The 19257-nt window shown below is 46.1% G+C and overlaps 1 protein-coding gene and 1 long non-coding RNA gene across 2 annotated transcripts in view; one reads left to right on the top strand and one right to left on the bottom strand.

Annotated features, from left to right (window-relative positions):
* Positions 1-10270, bottom strand: part of PLPP3 (phospholipid phosphatase 3) — an 81784-nt gene extending 71514 nt beyond the window's left edge. Inside the window, exon 1 of the mRNA XM_002715957.6 lies at positions 9690-10270. Coding sequence (XP_002716003.1) covers positions 9690-9828 — 139 coding nt within the window. The 5' untranslated portion in view covers positions 9829-10270. The remainder of the gene's footprint in view (positions 1-9689) is intronic.
* LOC138850647 (uncharacterized) lies at positions 8230-18952 on the top strand. The gene is made up of 3 exons (XR_011390695.2): positions 8230-8794; positions 16254-16382; positions 17501-18952. It is a non-coding gene; the product is annotated as an uncharacterized LOC138850647 (long non-coding RNA).
* Positions 18953-19257: the final 305 nt, after the last annotated feature.

Below are 19257 nucleotides of genomic sequence, written 5' to 3'. Positions count from 1 at the left end.
TTCTTTTTGCCATGATGAGAATGTTTAAAAATTGGCTGTAGTGATGGTTACTTAACTCCGTGAATATACTAAAAACCAGTGAATTGTGCACTTTAAATGGATGAATTCTACGGTACGTCAATTATATCTCAATAAAGCGGTTTAAAAAATACTATTACAACCCAAGAAAAACCCCTTCTCCAAACCAAGAAGGTTTCAGCCCATTTATTTTAAAGGGCATTTGAGAAATGTCAAAACCCCAGGGGCGGGCTTTTAGTCTAGTAATTGAGATGCTGGCTAAGATGTCTGCCTTCAGTATTGGAGTAACTCAGTTCCACACCTGACTCTGGCTCCTGATTCCAGCTACCTCTTGATGCAGACCCTGGGAGGCGGTGGTGCTTGCTGGCTGCGGTACTTGGATCCCTGCCACCCACATGAGAGAACTGCACTTGAGTTCCCCGCTCCCAGCTTCAGCCTGGTGCAGGCTCTGCCGTTGCCAGCATTTGGGCAATGAAGTAGAGGTTGGGAGCTTTCTCTGTATGTCTCTCTGCCTCTTAACTAAATAAATAAATAATTTCTAAGAAATAATAAAAATTCTAGGACAACAACAATAAGATCACAGAGAAGCCTTTAGTAACCTCATCACTTGCATTTCATAATCCATCTATAAATATCTCATTTAAAATGTTTGTGGAGGGAGTGGCCTGACCCCAGCTCAGGCTCCCCCAGGAGTCAGGCAGGACCTGAATGTCTTCCTCCCCACTCCCAGGCCCTGGATCCCGCTGTCACCAGCCTCCTGGGCTGGGCTTCCAGGGACGTCTGGCAAAGCCCACTCAGGATACACCCATCCTCTCTTCAGAACTTTCCACACACATGTTCATTCCAGAGCTCTTTGCTTAGACTCTCGCATTGCTTGCCTCATGTATTTTTACACATTTCTAAGACAGTGTAGTTGCTGTAAAAAGAGAAAAGCAGCAATCCCTAGTAAGTGCACTCCTAGGTGTACACCTTGGTTGGTTCCTGTACAAAACTGTCCACATGAAGGAGTAAAATGAAAACTCTCCTTGCTCTGCCGGTCCTCCAACATGAAGCCCAGACTCCTTGAGAGGCTGCCACTTACCTTCCCTGTGACAATCCAGCTCTCCTGCCACATCTTCAGTATCCTCTCCCACACACACACAGCCCAGAGCAAATCCACAATCCTTAAACCCCAGCCCCCAGCCACCTGGGAGGCGGCGGTGCTTGCTTCACACATAACAAGCTCATAGAAAACCAGAATTTTTTAAAAAGTGTATTTTGGTGCCAAAAAAAAAAACAAAAAAAAACAAAACCTGAAATCCATGCATGTTTTTTCATAATATGCATTTTCCATGAACTTCTTGAAGACTGCCCATAAGTCCCTGCTGCCCTGTCTCAGCACTTGTGCTTGGTTCTCTTTGCTGCAGTACCCTCCCCCGCTTCCTGGCTGTGAGCTATTATTTATCTCGCAAAATCCAGCTCCGTGTCTCCCTGTGCTGCTCTACCCACTTCCTTAAGGATCAGAAGCCATTGCACAGTGGGGTCAGTTTGCAAAAGTGTGTTTCCCTTTCAGCAGCCCGGAATCCCTTAAGGGCAAGAAATCCTTAGGTCCTAGCACACAGTCGGGGTTCAAGACAATCTGCAGAAGATATGGCATCTACTTGAAAGTCTGGCACAGACTTAGTTAAACAGACTCCAGCAACTGCACTGATTGTACCACAAACTACCTGGGGGTGGGGGTGGGGCAGATAGAAAGCATCAATGCGAATGGCTTCCTTCATGTCAATATAATCATGTGTATTATGCGCTTTGGGGGCGCATAAACAGGAACCTCAGCAAGCTGCTGCTGTTTATTATGACAAGGCGCTGACACTGATTTGCGTTTCTCTGTAAAACTCTCCAGGCATATAATTTTGTTAATTTCTGACAAACCTCAAAAACACACTTACCACCAATACCCTGATTGCAATGTATACTTTCAAAGCAGGCACACATCAACAAGTTTCTTTCAAAGGTTTCCAAAGGAGCCTTGTGTGTGTTGCATTGTTTCGGGTTTGGGGAAGTTGAATGGAGATCATAATTTATAATTTAACCTGGACCAAAGGGGCAAACGGTTTCACAAGGAGGTTCAAGAACCTGACCTCGCCCTCTTTCGAATGTTGGCACTGCTAATTAATCTGTGACCTTGAGAAAAGTGTTTCCTCTGAGGTAATCCTCAGTGTCCTCCCCGGCCAAATGGAATCATTTCAAACTCAAGAGGTTGCTGAAAAGTTTTTAAAAAGCAAAAATTTCAGCTCAGCAACACAGGTTCTTTCTTCTCTCCCGGGGTCCTTGAAACAGGTGGCTCCTGTTCATGCACGGATCACTCAGCAGTGATCTCGGGTAATAAGCACTTGCTAGATCAAGCAGCAAATCGGAGAACAGTAACATATCCAAAAAACTGCCTCATCTCAGCTCTGCTCAAGCATCTGGGGCCTTACTCACCCAAGACCCACTGATTTGCAGTGAGAGTTAAACCTGTTTGTCTTGTTCTTTCGCATTGACACAGGCTAGGGAGAGACCAGCGCAGAGCTCTCTGGAGAACTCTTCCAGGAGGAGAGCACATTTCAAACAGAGAAACAAACATCAGAAAAGCCAACCAGCCTGACGAGAAGACCTTGCTTCTAGGTCCTGCTCTTTCCCTGTCATTGATTACTTCACTAGCCCAGCTAGGCCTCCGGCCCCCAAATGTGAAGCGAGAGCATTGGCCCGGAGGTGGTGACAGCAACTCCAATCTGAGGAGTGTCAAAGCGCCACACGCAGTACCAGGCACGCCCTCATGGCAAGCCTAACATCCCATCTTACAAGGAGAAAACGGAGGCCTCTGTGAGACAAAGTAACACGAAAAACTCACAGCTAACAACAATGAGCAAGCTCCAGTCTGCCCCTCAAGCCTGCGCTTTCCCCCTCCGACCCCTTCCCCTGTCCCAAAGGCCTGTCATGCTGACCAAGATAAAAAATGACCTTGCTATTGTTGATAATGAAATCTCCAACGTACTTGCAAAGTCTAAAGATTCCATGCATCTCGGCAATGAAGAATTGCTCCAATGGTATTTGCTTTATTATGTCCACAGAGAGGCCAATTCATCAAACTTTGAGCTATTTCATAATCACTTATGTCTAACTCTGAATACTCCATGACCAGTAGAATTTTTGAGTTAAGACTCATATCTACGTCCTAGACCTAGCCCTGTAGAACATGTTGTATCCATTTGGGCTCAATCACTCTTCTTGCATTAATTGCATGGAAGTGAGCAGCAAGATACAGTGACAAGGGTTCTGGAAAATGTGGTAACCACAGAATAGCCGGGTCAAGTTCCTTAACTCCTCTGAGCTGCAGGTTCCTCACTTGTTAACAGGCACCAATGTCTACAGCCCACAACCCACCTGAATGGTAACGTAGAGAACTAGTATGCTATCTCCCTACCCCAGAGAGCAAGCATTTGATCATTTCTAGTCATGGCTGGGCTGCCAAGTAAGACACAGAGAACAGACCATTTGTCGGCATTCTCTCTGGCCCTTCCCAAGGTATCTTCATCTGAAGAGGAGTTGGCCGCCTTCCTTCCAACTGGAAGAATGCCTGCTCCAAGGTTGTGGAGGCTCCTGAGCTTTGACTTCCCCAAATGGGGTCAGAAACCAGGCACTGCCTTTCCTCAGAGAATGGAAAATATTCCTGTGCATCCTGCCTGGGTTCTTCCTGGGATGCTCTCCGTAACTTTTCTTCTTCATTATTTCAGACGACTTTGATACCGCAAAATGAAAGGGGATTTATTTCACAGATTCAGGGCTCTTTAACTTTGCAAAGTGTTTTCATGTCAGTTGAGCTTCGCATCACCAGGATGTCCCTAAGTTTGTGTATTTTACAAATGAGGAAACCAAAGCCTGGTGAGGGTCAAAGGTTTTTTCCCAAGTCACACCAGTGCGTATCAGCTTTATGTCAGGAGACAAACCCAGGCCTGGGCAAATCCAAAGTATCGTACTGTCTCTATGAGACTTGGCTATGTGAAGTTCAGTCTTTCAAAGGCTCCATGTAGAAATCTAACTTAGCCCTGTTTCACCTTTCACTCATGCACCAACTTCAATATCTCAAAGAAAAATATTTGGAGTTAACACCTCGTTTATACCAGGTGGTCACTTGGCTGGCAACCTCAATGGCACAGAACCCAGCTTAGAACTGGAAACTAATTAAAGATCCTAGCCTCGCAGCCATGAGAGACAACACCACGTCTTGTCACCAAAAGTCACGGGACACCTTCAATCCTGTACCCAGAAGTAATTTTTCCTTTAGAAAGAATTCTAGCAAGCTTGGTTATCTTTACTGGGGAAAAAAAAAAAAAAAAAAAAACATAGGTGCATTGGCCACAAACACCAACAAAAAAGTGCAGGCAACCTACTAACAATGCGGAAAGGGCCAGAACATTCAGTGCAGGGACAAAGAGGCCACTTCATAATTCAATTGCTATTAAAACATCACCTGTTAAACAACACAGTGAGTCTATAATCGGCCTGATAAGAATCATTCCAAGCTTTTATAAAATACAGAACCCGGGGCCCTGGCCCAAAGCCTGCTGAATCTGAGTGTTCCATCTAACAAGGAGGCTGACAGTCTGTATTTCAAGCCAGGAAGGTGAGTTTATGAAATACTGACATAGTAGGTGTCCACCCCCAAAATGCTTGCTCCTCCAGAAATGTGGGTGGAATGGAGCTAGCACACAGAGCAGGATTTCTCTGTAAATTTAACTGCCTAAGCAGGGAAGAAGCCCCTGCTATGGTCTCATTAGCATCAAGCTGTGACCAACTGGGCTTGCCAGCCCAAACAACTGCACAGGAAGGGGAAAACAAGAATGCAAAGCTGACAAGCAATCCAAGGGGCTGAAAGTGGAAAAGGCCACCAACGCGGGCTTTCGCAGTCTCCCACAAAGGCAGCCTCCCTCCTGGCTGATCCCTGAAGCAGAAGACAATGCTAAGAAAGAAAGAGAAAGGAGAGAAGAAAATGAAAACAGCTAGCCATTTGGAAAAGGAGGAAATTGAGGTGTTCAGCCAACCTAGAAAAGTCAGCAGAGCTTGTCTACCAAATAGAACTTCCCTTCTTTATGGAAATCCATGAGGGATGTTGGGTTGGGCAGGTCATCCGTTGATTAATGAAAACCTGTTTCTACCTTCTGCAATCCACATGGTAGATCATCAAAGCCTACTAAGTCATTAAAAATATACACTTAGTGACTATAACAACAACTGAGTAAAAAGAGAGGAAAAGCCACCAGTTGTGTTTGCTTGTTTGCTTCTGATTACCATGAACTTCAGGCAGCAGGTGAAAGAACACATCTGGCCAGGAAAAAAAATCTATCTAATTTCTCAGCATATTGATAGGATTAACTCTGGTAAAAGCATGCTGGGCTTCCCTCTGGAGTTAACACCAAGTTAGACTCATTCCAGCAACATTCTTGAATCAAACAACTAACAATTCAGTTAATGATAAATGGGCCAAGAGAAACAGTGACTGAGTTTCTACATCAAAATATCTACCAGCATAGACTCCTGAAACTCTTAGAGCTAGAAGAGGGTTTAAGAGACTGGTCCCGTCCATTTATTCTCATGATTAGAAAACACGAGGCCCAGGAATGTCAATAGAATTTCACCAAAGTTGCACAGCAGCGTAATTGTAGCACAGACTAGAACTCATGTCTCTGGGCTCCTCATTTTTGTGATGATTCACAGAGCACTGAAGAGCTCAGAGTGCAGGCATAAGGTAGACATGCGTCATTCCTTGCCACTAGAAATCAGTAGACAGCAGAAATAATCCCACCCAGTCAGTCACCATGCCATTGGAAAAAACCCAAAACCCACAGAATACTAACTTGTCCACAACCTCTCACATGGACATGGCATTGGTCAGCCTGAAAACTCAACCAAGTCTCCCATTCCCGTGATGATAGTCTACTCGCCTCCTCTCACTCTTAGAAGACAGTAAAATACATGATGACTCTATCTAGCCCCTTCCGGGAACCAGGCCTAGAATTCTATCACTCATTTAATTGCAAATCACAAAGTGTCCAAAAGCTTCAGGGATAACCAAGTGACACACCCTTGATTGTCAACCACTTAAATTCTGTATCTCTGACCACAACAGCTGAACCACCTTGATCCATCTGCTTTGGACACATGGTAACAGAAACACAGAGAGGCAAGACTTCTGCAAACTGGGCTGCGGGGTTTTCTGACGAGAATCCAAGTGCCAGGAAGGAGCCTTCACTCACACTAACGGAGAATTAGGCAACTCAGATGGACCTCAGTGTGTAACTGGCCTGCCCTTCCCTGAAACTTGATTTTCTGGTCCATAGAGCAGACAGCATTTCTTCCTAAGGGTTATAGTAAAGAGTACACAAGTTAATTTACCCTTGATGGGGCCAGCGCTGTGGCACTCCAAATGGGCACTGGTTTGAGTCCCAGCTGCTCCACTTCTGATCCAGCTCTCTGCTATGGCCTGGGAAAGCAGTACAAGATGGCCCAAGTGTGCTTGGGCCCCTGCATCCATGTGGGAGACCTGGGAGAAGCTCCTGGCTCCTGTTTTTGCATTTGCCCAGTTCCGGCCTTTGTGGCCATTTAGGGAGTGAACCAGTGGATGGAAGACCTCTCTCCTTGCCTCTGCCTCTCTGTAAATCTGTCTTTCAAATAAATAAATAAATCTTTAAAACATAATAATAAAAATGTACCCTTGAAGCTAACAGAGCTTAACAAGACAGTAGATATTCCCCTCTTGCCTGCGAATTGTGTCTCTGCTGCTCTCATGTAACTCAGATACCAGAAACAATGCACAAAAAACAGGAGATGATGCATAGCCCTTGATTGCTGCAAGAGCCTCAGTTTCAGGAAAAGTGTCCTGCAAAGATTCATCACGGCATTTCAGAGCAATTCCTTGCCAAGCACAGCTGTTCAATGGGAGGTAGACTCCTCTTGGAGGCCCTGTGACTCCAGATTCTTATGGCCCACAAATAAGGGTGGACTTCTTGCTTTTTCCCCAAGATCTGAACATTCCAAAAAGGTATGTGAAACACGTTAAACTACGTGTGTATTTCCACTTGCATAACACTTACAGAGCACATTAGCCTTTATTTTTCCAGAGACTAGGAGATGAGGTTTGGTATATATTCCTGGGGGAAAATAAACAGAAAACTGTCTCTCTTCTTAATATATTAGTGCTCTTTAATCCAGACCATATGATCAGTAAACCATCTAAAAATTAAATCATACTGACAGTCTTAGGCAAAAAGCAAACTAAGTAGACACAATTTTTTTAGGGCTGTGGTGTGTGGAATATTAAAATCACATGTTGTGCTAATAATTTTTTCTTTTGGAAGTCAAACAGACTTCTTTCATATACATCTCAAGATATCTGCTTGTCTTACCAACAGTTTTTAAAAGTATCAGAGGCATTTCACTGGTGATATTGTAGTCTGGCCTGCGCTCGGGGGAGACTCTGGTCAATAAGTGACTTTGAAAATGATTTTCTTGTCATGGTTTCCACGGCACAACACATACCCTTTAAAACAGGTGGCTATGTGTCCCTTATAATAAAATACATGGCCCTGGTATCTGATTGCATTTTGAGTTAAACAAAATCATTTGTTCAAATGTAAGCTTGACAATGAATAAACACAAGACAGGTTGAGAATATTGACTTCAGGGACATGGAGAAAGCCAAGAGCTTGCAAGCCAAGAGCTGCAAGGTGCACCATGCACCTTACTTACACTTTGCATCATGGCAGAACTTCTTGGGGTTTCTGCGTCCCTGGCTAAACTACAGCTGATGGGTATGGCCTTTTGCAAATTCTTTGGCAGTTTCTTTTTCCTATGTGGAATACATCATCATCTCTTGGGACTGCGTTCTGAAATCGTCAGAGTAAAGTCAGGAGAACAAAGAAACTGTACAAAGGCTGTCAAGCGTGTTCCAGCCCTGCCTTTCTGATCACAGAGCAAGAGGTGGGAGGGTACTCAGCACAGGCAGCCTAGAAAGAGTGCCCTCCCACCACCAAAACAGCCAAGGGGCTGCCGGGAAGCACCCAGGCCAGCTCACAGCAAACAGCTTCCCTGTGTCCAGGGTTTGCCTGTATTCCTCCTGGACCCAGGAGGGCTTTTAAGAAATTCAATCCCTTGGTTACAAGACTTTAAGTACTAATCTGTCCCATTGTGTGTGACAATAAGCCAGCAGCTTTCAGGAAGGGAGGCCCCCCAGTGACAATTCCTTTACATAGCATCTTCAAGGTAGAATTCCTAGTAAGAGCGGAAGGTTAGGATCTGCCACCTGCACCCCCGCCACTCTTCTCCTAGGCCGCACAGCACAATTTTACCTTCGGCTTTCTCTCCTGATCTGCCCGGGGCTCTTCTTATTTTTTTTTTTTAAGAACTCCACCTTTCCTGACTCTTAACATTCACCATGGGCAGTGACACCAAATGCATGGGGGACTCTGTACCCGCAGGCCACCACAGCAGAAAGAGCCAGAATACGCGGGAAGCAGAACTCTAGCCTAAGAAGTCTCAGCTTTGCACGCCCTGTGTGGACAAATCCACACAGGGGGACTCAAGTCTCCGTGCAGGAGTTTCTATTTTGAGGGAACTGACTTGGGAACACAGATGTTTCTTCAGTTAGTGGAGTTGGCAGAACAGCTGCTGGACCCCTTCCGAGTTCTCCATGCAGGAAGAAGCCTTGGAGAGCATCTACCTCAACCAAGTCATTCAAATGAGGAGAAACTGAGGCCAGGTAGGTGGCACACCCAGCGAGCGGCAGCGGGCCAGTGCTCTGATAACAAGTCCTGTGCGTTTTCCATTACACCACGATTCGCTTACAAATGCAACATTAAAAAAAAAATGAAATCCTACGCTGACTTTAACCTAGGAGCTTCTGTAGATTCGTGTCAAGAGGGCTCTCCGCCCCCCCAAGTTCATAAATCCTCCTCGCCCTCCCACTCCAATTGCTTGAACTCCCACCGCTCTTCAGCTTCAGCTTCCAAAACTGCTTTGGAAACCAGAAGCGGACGATCGCCTCAACTTTCTGAGAGTGCAATTCCACCCCAAACAAGGCAGTGGCTTGCTATCGCAGTGCCTCGGCGTACCCATCGGTGAAATGGGCTTCCCCACCCTCCCCGCACCGGGTCCGGGCTGGTGAAAATGATGCCCGCGGAACTGCCTGCCACCTGGCACTCAGCAGGCTCTGGGCAGGGGGCTGTCGGGTCGGTCCCCAGCGCCTTCCCCACCCTAGGGGCGTGCAGAAGGGAAGCGAGGGACAGGCCCGCGCGGCCGGGGCGGCGGAAGAGCTGAGTGTTTACACGCAGCCGGCGCAGGCAGCGCAGCTCCAGGCAGGAGCCGGGCTCCCGGGGCGACCCATTGGACTCCGGCGGAGGGCCCCGACTGCGCGCGGGCTCTCGACCACGGTCCAGCCAGCTCCCCGCGGGAGACGACTCGCAGGGAGCTCGCCCAGAGTCACTGATTCACAGGCCGGGATCGGTGGGTCAGGGAGGGCGGGCGCCGCACGGCCAGAGCGGCGCGCAGCCTCCCGGGGCAGCTGCGGGGGCCCCCCGGAGCTGACAGCGCGGCGCGGGTCCGGGGCGCAGCCCAGGCCCGGGGCCGGGGGCCGGGGACCGGGAACGCGGGCTCACCCATGATGAGGCAGAAGACGTCGAGGCAGACTAGCAGCGCCCGCTTGCTGCAGCTCTTGCGCGGGTCGCCGCCGAGCGCCGGGCTGCCGCCGTTCTTGCTGTCCGGGACGATCGCCTTGTCGTACTTGTAGTTTTGCATGGCGCTGGCTGCGGCGCGAGCCTCCCGCCCCGCGACAGCAGCCACACACCCGGGCGTGCCGGTCGCCTCCCGGCTGGAGAGAGAAAGCTGGGCCCCGGCTCGCGGCGCTGCGGCGGCGGCGGCGGTGCAGCCCGGGCCGGCTGCCTGTCTCCGGCTGCGGACGGTGGGTCGTTTCTGTTGCTCTGGGCGCCCCTGCTGTCCTCTCGCCAAAACGTTCAAAAGTGCAAGGGGAGGAGAGCGCGAGCAGAAACTTCTGCAGAGCTGGGGCGCGCAGGGCTGGCGAGAAGGCAGCGCCGGCTCGGCCCCTTCCCTGCAGCTGGGGACTTATGAATGGGAGCCGCGGCGCGGGGCAGCTCCGAGCGCCTGCCCCAACTCCAGCTCTGTCGCCGCCGCCTCCGCCTCCTCCTGCTCTTGCTGCTGCTGCCGCCGCGGCTGCTGCTCTGATCGCTTGAGTTTGTTTTCTGCACTTTTATTTCACGAGGTCCTTTAAAAAAAGAGAGGGAGGGAGAGAGAGAGAGAGCGCGCGCGAGAGGGACCTCCTTACTTGGCTCTGATGGGATTGCGAAAGCACAGCCCCTTCCTTAAGCTGCCTAAGACGTAGGATAATTAAGGCCACATTTTCCCCCACCCCCTTCCAAAAAAAAAAAAAAAAATCCTAAAAGGAAAAGTTACTCTCCAACCAGAGAATCCGGGAGCCCCTAGCGTTCAGAAACGCCAAATTGTCACAAAAGGAGAAAAAAAAAACTGAAAAAAATATTTTCTAGCTGGCCTAGGGTCAGGCAAAAGTTAAGGGCTCCACAGCCAAAATGCATTTTCCCTCCCTTACAGATCTGGGGCTTTTAAGAATTTGACTTGAGTTGTATTATCCGAAAAAACAATTTTCAAGGAAAACTGTTTGCTTTTTTAAAATTATTATCTAGGATTTTTACACCCACCCTCAAGCACCAAGCTGGATTCTGAGGATACTGTGATTCAAAGGATTGCTTGTCTCTGGAGCCAAAGCCTCTGGATTTGAATCCGGGCTGAGTTCCTGTGCCTCAGTTTCCCCTTTGGAAACTAGAGTTACTGACTGCCCGAAACAGAGTAATTGTGAAGGCTCAGTTTTGTAGAACAGACAGCAGTGCAGGGTGATGAGCAGGGCTGAGCGCGAGCCCCTATCTTCATTCCTGAGTTTGGGGAGAAGGAGCCCCAAGCCTTGCACCCCTCTGCCCCGCCGCTGGCCCCCAGCACACCTGTGCCACCGTGGGGGACTCCGGGGCACCAGGGGTGCTCTCCAGTGCTAGTGGGGCCTTTCCTTGGTGGCCGCCATGTTGTACGTGTGTCCATCTTTCTTCCAGTTAGGGGGTAAACACAGCCAGAGCAAGGGACTTTCCTTATGTCCTCAGCACGCCTGGCAAGGAGCTGGACGCACAGTGGCCGACACCTGGACCTTTCTTCCCCGTGCCTCTCCGTGTGCCTCCAGCAGCGGGAAGGGTTGGAGCTGCAGGAGGTTCTGGGGTTCGGCACCCCCACAGGCAGCTCCCCAGCACCCGCTCGCCCTGTCCTGCACAGGCCTTTCATGCTTCCTACCCTGACTCTCCTACGCTCTCTGCCTATAACGCGCGCACCTTCGGCTTCTCTGGTGAGCAAAATGCTTCCTTGCTTTCGGTGTTCTCTAGGTTGGCCCCTCCTTGCTGAGCCCTTTCTTGACCCCCTCACAACATTCACTTCCCCCTCCACACGTTGTTTATGGCTCCCCGGTGCTCGCCCTAGGCTGCTTCCCTGCGGTCCTTAGTAACTGACGTTGGGGCTGAGTGTGCGCACTGCCCAGCGCCTGCCCAGGGTTTGGTGTCTACCAAGTGAATTCACGTTGGGTCTGGTTAAGAAGTGGCGCTGGCCCAGGAAGGCGAAACGCCAAGGCAGTTTGGGAGCTGAAGCAACCAACCGCCAGTCACCACACCTAGTACTTCCACTCCTGTGTAGTGGCAGGAAAAAGCCAGGGAGGGCAGAAAACAGATCCCACACACAGCTTTTGGAGGGAGAATTCGCCCCTCCAGGATGCATTTATTTGTTTGAAAGGCAAACTGACTGAGAAAGAGAGATCTTCCATCGGCTGGTTCACTCTTCCCATGGCCTGAACAGCCAAGTCTGGGCCAGGCTAAAGCCAGGAGCCAGGAGCGTCTGCCGGGTCTTCCACGAGGGTGCAGGGGCCCAAGCACTTGGACCATCTTCTACTGCTTTCCCTAGCCACACGCCTTTTCTTGAAACATTAAATAGCAGAAACAATCAGAGGCAGGTTTCAGAATCAACGGCATTGTAAAAGGAATTCAGAGTTTCAGCGTCTTTTCCTTGCCCACCCAACCCTCTTTGTAATTATAAGCATCCTTGGAATTCTTTTTGTTGTTGTGTAAATTTGTATTTATTTATTTTCATTTCATTTGAAAGGCAGAGACACACAGATCTTGCATCTGCTGGTTCACTCCCCAGATGTCCTCACCAGCCAGGGCCAGACGCAAAACAGCCTAAAACCCTATGTTGAAGTAGAACAGCCAGGAATTGAACCAGGCACCCCAATAGATGCAGGTGTCCCAATCAGCAATGTAAGCCACTGTGCCATCTGCCACCTCCCCACCCCAACACACACATACACATACACCTTGGAATTCTAAGTCACAAAGCAAGTCCTTGAAAAAATCCCATCTATAAATAACTACAAGCTTTCTTGAGGCTGCAGCCCTCTCTGATCTTTCCCTCCATGGAGTTCCAAGCCCTTGGGTGTCTGGGACACTTAATGTTCTGCTGTATGCCTCCCTGTCTTGTTATTTCACTTTTCACTTGTGGTCATAATTGTCTTTTAAAGGGACAATGGGTTTCAAGACATGATGTCGAAATCTGAAGCTGGAAAAAGACAGTGACTCCATGAATTCTGTAGTTATCAAACTCTTTATGTATTCTGGCTGCTTTTCCTCACCTGTGAAAATACTTTAACAGTTGAAGAAGGAACATGTTTTTCAAAGCCAGACTTCTACTAGAGATAATTGGTATCATGGCTCAGTGAGTCATCGGTGGTCGCTTTGGGAGGTCACTGCGTCAGACGGTTCTAGATTGACTGCTAAGAACCTTTTTTGCCTTAAGGTTCTTTGGATAAGATCAACTACTTATCAAGATAAAATCTGTTTCAAAAGCAGTTAAGAGGAGGAAATAAATGGATGTTTAAATCGGAGTTTTGCATTTCCATTTACAAGGTTTTTTTTTTTTTTTTTTTTAAAGATCCTAGTGTTAACTGATGCTAGGTCCATGCTAACAAGAAGTATATTTGGGAAAAAAAAGTATATTTGGATAACTCTTCAAGGGAACAGAGTGCTACAAATACTCATTCAAATGGACTTGAGCAAGTCATAAAATAGAGTGTCAATATCATTCTGTAGATAATAGGAAAGAAAACGATCTGACCACATACATCTATTTGAAGGCCTCTCGACTTTAAACCCTAAAGTAGAACAATCTTACCAGCAAATAAAATGCAACAGAACAGACTTCCTAGTTTAGAATGGTGTCATTTCAAAGTAATTAAGTAATTAAAATTCCTGGTGAACATAGCTTACCAAAATTCACGCATTAAAATGACATCCAGTTCACTAAGCTAGTCTGTGTAAAAACATCAGCGGGGATAAATGCCTTTTAAGATTAACTTATTATGTGTGGCAACAACAGCACATCATTCTTAGCTCACTGATACCTCCCGAGAGACCGGAATGGCCTTCATTTCTAAGATCTCTTGTTACCTCGTAATTTTCTCTCTCTCTCTTTTTAACCCCTGACATTTAAGAATTAATCATTTTTATTTTTTGAAAGGGTATGAATTGGCTCTGGAACTATTTAAGAGACAAGTAGCTGAGTTCCCTTACATAAAATTGTGTAGTCAAAAGGTCAGACCCCAAATTTCTGAAGACATTGAACTTAACGGAGGCAGACTCAAAGGTCTTGGCAAAGCATTGCCCATTGATGGGGGACTTCACCTAGCCTAGACACACGTGCACTGCATGTCTGGCCTGCTGCTGGGAGGGCTGCATTTGATGCCGTGCTTGCCTCCAGGGCACTGAAGGGAGGTGTCCACAGTGACACTCGCGGAGAAAGGCAGGAAGGAGAGGTTAGAGGCAGAAAACCTCAGATGTGCTGGTGCACTTCGGCGGCTGGGTAACCACTCTGAGCCTTGGTGTCTGCACCTTCTAAATGGGTTGACATTTTCCTTCGGTTCTGGGGAGAACTAAATGACATAGCGAATTTGAAAATAGGTGGTACACAGTAGACAGTCAATAAATGTTGGTTCACAGTTCATGCTTTCAAGTAACACTTGCTGTCTACAGTTTTGCTTAATTTTAACAAAGGTATTCAGAAAGCATTTATCAAGTACCAACTCTGCATAGGAAATCAATATCATTCGCCTTTCCCTAAATGCAGTCACACCTTCAGCCTCTCCGTCCTGTCTGTTAAAAATGTGCAATTTCTTGGGGTTTCTGCAGTTAGTAAAACAAGGATGGTTGTTTTTTTTTTAAAAGACAATTTAGTAACATATTGTTTTCCTTAGGATTGTTTGTGAAATCTAAAAGAAGCCATTTGCTTAAACTAGTAACCTCATCCCAGTGAGGGCACTCTCATTGTAGATGTACTTTCACATCTATTATCTTATTTTTTCCTCACAGCTCACAGCAGTAGGTGGGGTTGCTATCATTAGTCCCATTTCACAGATGAGAAAACTAAGGCAAGCCCATTTAACTGCAGAGAACTGGTTTCCCTCACAGGTAAAACGGGGATGATTCTAACATTAGCTCATGCGGTGTGAAGTTTATAGTGCTTTCTGGTTTATAATGCAGGTTCTGCCCCTTACAGTTTATGGTGCCATTTTGTTTGAAGATTTATTTTATTTATTTGACAGGCAGATTTACGGGCGGGGGGTAGGGGGCTTCCATCAGCTGTTTCACTTCCTCAATGGTCCTGTCGGCCTTAGCTGTGCCAGGCTGAAGCCAGGAGCTTCATCTGGGTCTCTCAGGTGTGTGCAGGTCCCCAGAGAATGGGGCAACTTCACTGCTTTCCCAGGTGCATCAGCAAGCAGAGAGCTGGATCGGAAGTGGAGCAGTCTGGACTTGAACCTGCGCCCATATGGGAAGCTGGCGTTTCAGGTGGTAGCTTAACTCACCAAGCCTGCAACGCTGGCCTGATGGTGCCATTTAGGTTCACTGACCACATTTCCAAGTACGTAATGCAGACATTCTGGTCCTTGTTCTAGAAATAAATTGGCTGATGGAAAGGCTGAGAGACGTGCTTAGGTTGGAGGCATGGAGCTTCCTGAGCACCACTGGAATCCAGGTCTGTTAATTTCTGAGTGAAGGTTCTTTTTTTTAACACCATGAGATATTACCCTCAAAAGTGCTCAGAAATTTCTGCTTCTCAACGGTGATTTCCGAGTAACTTGAAAGGTCTGTCAAAACAGAGGAGTAGTTTTGCGTCATTGTTTCTTATGGGATGGGCCAACATGGTTACACCTAGTTGGTCTGAAGGAAGAGATTTGGGTTCATCATTTGTCAAGCAGTCTTTGTTACAAAAAGGCTGTAAAAACCCAGAAAAAGGAGACTTCTGTGGTAAAGCAAATTTGAACTCCTAATAATATTTTTACCTTCCTGGAAGGAGTCATTTTTTTCTTTAGCCACAAATTAGGACAGTTTGGAGCTAGTCTGTGATAATTCAAATAATTAATGTTGTGTATTGATGAAAATTGAATCTAGATTGGCTACAGAAACTTGTGAATACTTTTAGAACTGGTACACTAGAATTTTCTGGAAATTTCAAAAAGAGGCTGATGCTGCCACCTACTGTCATTGCAGAAAAATGCTATGGCTCCCAAAGTGAAAATTCCAATTAGGGGGCCCAGGGAATGGATGCAATGGAAATTCAGAACTTTTTTTTTTTAAATCATACAAGTGACACTTTTTATTGTAATCAACTGAGGAGACATTTTATTTGCTCTGAAATTCATGTTAAATTCAGAACTTTTATATCATTCATATAGTAATAGCCAATAGTTAATCAGTTTTAATGACCCAGATATTGTTCATCCACTCAGTGGACATTTAATGAGCACCTACTGTGTGCCAAACACCCTTGTAGGAGCTAGAGATTATTAAAGCAAACACAACAGACAAAAATTCCTATCTCATTGAGCCTTCAGGCTTCTAATTGTTTTATGTGTATTAACTCTTTCTAAAACACCATGTGAGTATTTTTTATTTGACACATGATATAACTGGGACACTTGGAAGTTTAGTAACCCACGGAAGCTTTAACACCCACTAAGAGATGGATCCTGTATTTAAACCCAGGCAGTCTGACATAGGAGCCAAGACTTTAATCATTAATCAATACTGAGTACATTTTGTCTTCTCTCTAAGGTGCTTGGCGGAAGTATTAGTGGCTTCTGAAGTTATACTTTAGCTGTGTGTGTCCAGGAGGAGGTGCGGAAAGCTGTGTGTCCATATTTGTTTACTGAATCCATGTGTCTACATAGTCCTTGTACTCAGGTGTGTATATAATGTGTATTGTCTATATATGTGGACCCACTCATTTACTCACACATTAAATTTTCATGAGCCCCTTTTCTGTGCTATAATTCATGGCAGATGCTGGAGATAATCAAGATAAAGCTTTCTTTAACTTGATGATTTTCTTCAAATAACTCATGTATAGTAGGAGAAAAACATGTAAACAGATACATGCAATGGTACATAATACAACTTCAAAAAGTAGCTGCAAATCAGGCAAAGTGTCCCAGAGCAGGCAAGCCATTGGTGCATAGTAAAGTTGGAAAGATCATATAATAACTTGCATGAACAGAAACAATGGCACAGCATCTGCCATTCACACCACACACAAAACTTAATCCCAGGTGAACCGTAGATGAAGGAAAGCTTCAAGAATAAAAGGAAGGAGAATATATTCGTGACTTTGGGATAAACAAAGATTTCTTGTATGTGAATTAAACATGCTAGTAACAAAAGAAGAGTTGATAAATTAAAATTCATTAAAATGAAGACTTTCTATTTATAAAATATGTGAGAACTTGCCAAACTACTGACTGTGATCTAACCCCAGCCTGCTTCCTGTCTTTGTAGAGCTCATGTTCACACTTGTATATGCTTGGGAAAAAAAAGTCAAAAGACTAAAATTTCATGATATATGCGGTATAAATAAAATTCAAAGTTCAGTGTCCATGGATAAGGTCATTGATAACACATCAATGGCAAGTCCATCATCTGCTACCCTCCTAGGTGCATTTGCAGGAAGCTGGATAGCAAGCAGAGTAGCAGGAATCACAGCAGCACTCCCATATGGGATGCAGACATTGTAGGAAGCATCTTAACCCACTGCAGTGCAGGCCCCAGCATACACATTCTCCATGCACTTTTTGAAGGTCTCGCCTGTGTGGGTGCCCTAGAGAATGAGGAAAGTACCCAGAGGAGGACAAACTTGTAAAGAGGGAGGTCTCGCCCAGACACTGTTAAAGAAGACATGTGGGATCATCGAAAAGCTCAAGGGAGATATGTACCATGAAAAAAGCATGAGTGAATTTCAAAACTGTTTTGCACTGAAATTCATCTGATTTTTTTTTTCTTTTCTTTTTTTTTTTTTTTTTTGACAGGCAGAGTGGACAGTGAGAGAGAGACAGAGAGAAAGGTCTTCCTTTGCCGTTGGTTCACCCTCCAATGGCCGCCGCTGCAGCCGGCGCACCGCGCTGATCCGATGGCAGGAGCCAGGATCCAGGTGCTTTTCCTGGTCTCCCATGGGGTGCAGGGCCCAAGCACCTGGGCCATCCTCCACTGCACTCCCTGGCCATAGCAGAGAGCTGGCCTGGAAGAGGGGGAAATTCATCTGATTTTTAATTTCCCCTTTCCATGAACTTTTTGAAGTACCCACATGTACCCAACCCAGTGGCTACAGTTTCAAAGCCTGATTATATCAAGTGGTGAGGATACGGACTGGCTGGAGTGGAAACTGGAATAGCTGCTTTGGAAAACTCTGGGACAGTACTTAGGAAAATGAAACATATACCTATCCTATGGCCCCAAAACGCCACTTGGGGATACACCCACTCAAAGAAAGCATGTGTCTATTCATAGGATTTGTACAAAAAGAGCACAACTTTGTACAAGAAGATGCACAGCAAGTTTATTCATGATAGTTCACACATGGAAACAGCACAAAGTTTTCTTTAAAAATTTATTTATTTATTTGAAAGTCAGAGTTACACAGAAAGAGAAGGAGAGGCAGAGAGTGAGAAAGAGAGAGAGAGAAGTCTTCCATCGGCTGGTTTATTCCCCAAATGGCTGCAATGGCTGGAGCTGTGCCAATCTGAAGCTAGGAGCCAGGAGCTTCTTCCAGGTCTCCTATGTGGGTGCAGGGGCCCAAGGACTTGGGCCATCTTCTACTGCTTTTCCAAGCCACAGCAGAGAGCTGGATCAGAAGTGGAGCAGCCGGGACTTGAACCAGCGCTTATATAGGATGCCAGCACTGCAGGTGGCAGCTTTACCCACTATACCACAGTGCTGGCCCCCAACAACACAAATTAGAGTAACAAACTAAATGGTAATATATCATAAATTAGAATACTATGCAGTAGTGGGGAAGGATGAACTACAGCTACACAGAAGAGCTTAGATGAATCTCTCAGACACAATATTGAGAGAAGCAAATATGCACAGGAACTCTGTGAACTTATAAGGAGTTCAGAAACAGGCAATTAAGTCTATGGTGATAGAATAGTGGTACCGTGGTGGGGAGGCAGGTATTAACAGCCTCTGGGCATTTGGTTTGACTTGTGGTTACATGGGTGTGCGCATCCAAAAAATTCATAGTGTGCAATTAGTGTATGAACCTAATACCTATTGCATATATATTACACCACAATAAAACTTAAACTATTCAAAAGTAGAAAAAGTACAAATGAAAGCATGAATGAGAAAGGCAACCTAGTTATGTAAAGTATAGATGGGAAAAGGCAGAATTTCTTCATTTTTCCAGATAGTTAACATTTATTACATTTATCTAGTGGATGCTTGGCCAACAAACAGAGAATTAAAAATTACTCTGGAAATTTGACCTACTTTGTCATTGGAACTCCAAAACACACACCAGGGCCATCACCTTGTGCTTAGCCCACAGGAATGCCTACGACCACACACACGGGCACACATACACATCTCCATCTCTGATCATTCTCAGTCATCTGCCTCATGGAGTTCTGTAATCAATACTGCCTCAGAAAAGGTAAGGAGGAAAGGTGGGAGGGAGGGAAGGAGAAAACATGGTAGTTCTAAATTAAGACAACCTTTCAACTTGGGGAGGAAAAATGGGAAATGTGAGGAAGTCCCAAAGAAGGGCAAAGAAGAGACCCCCAAA

The sequence above is a fragment of the Oryctolagus cuniculus genome, chromosome 7, assembly GCF_051225735.1.
Source record: "Oryctolagus cuniculus isolate XC-2025 breed Fujian yellow rabbit chromosome 7, ASM5122573v1, whole genome shotgun sequence".
NCBI classification, from domain to species: domain Eukaryota; kingdom Metazoa; phylum Chordata; class Mammalia; order Lagomorpha; family Leporidae; genus Oryctolagus; species Oryctolagus cuniculus.
Note: the sequence above shows the minus strand (reverse complement) of the source record. Positions and strands in the feature narration are given on the sequence as shown.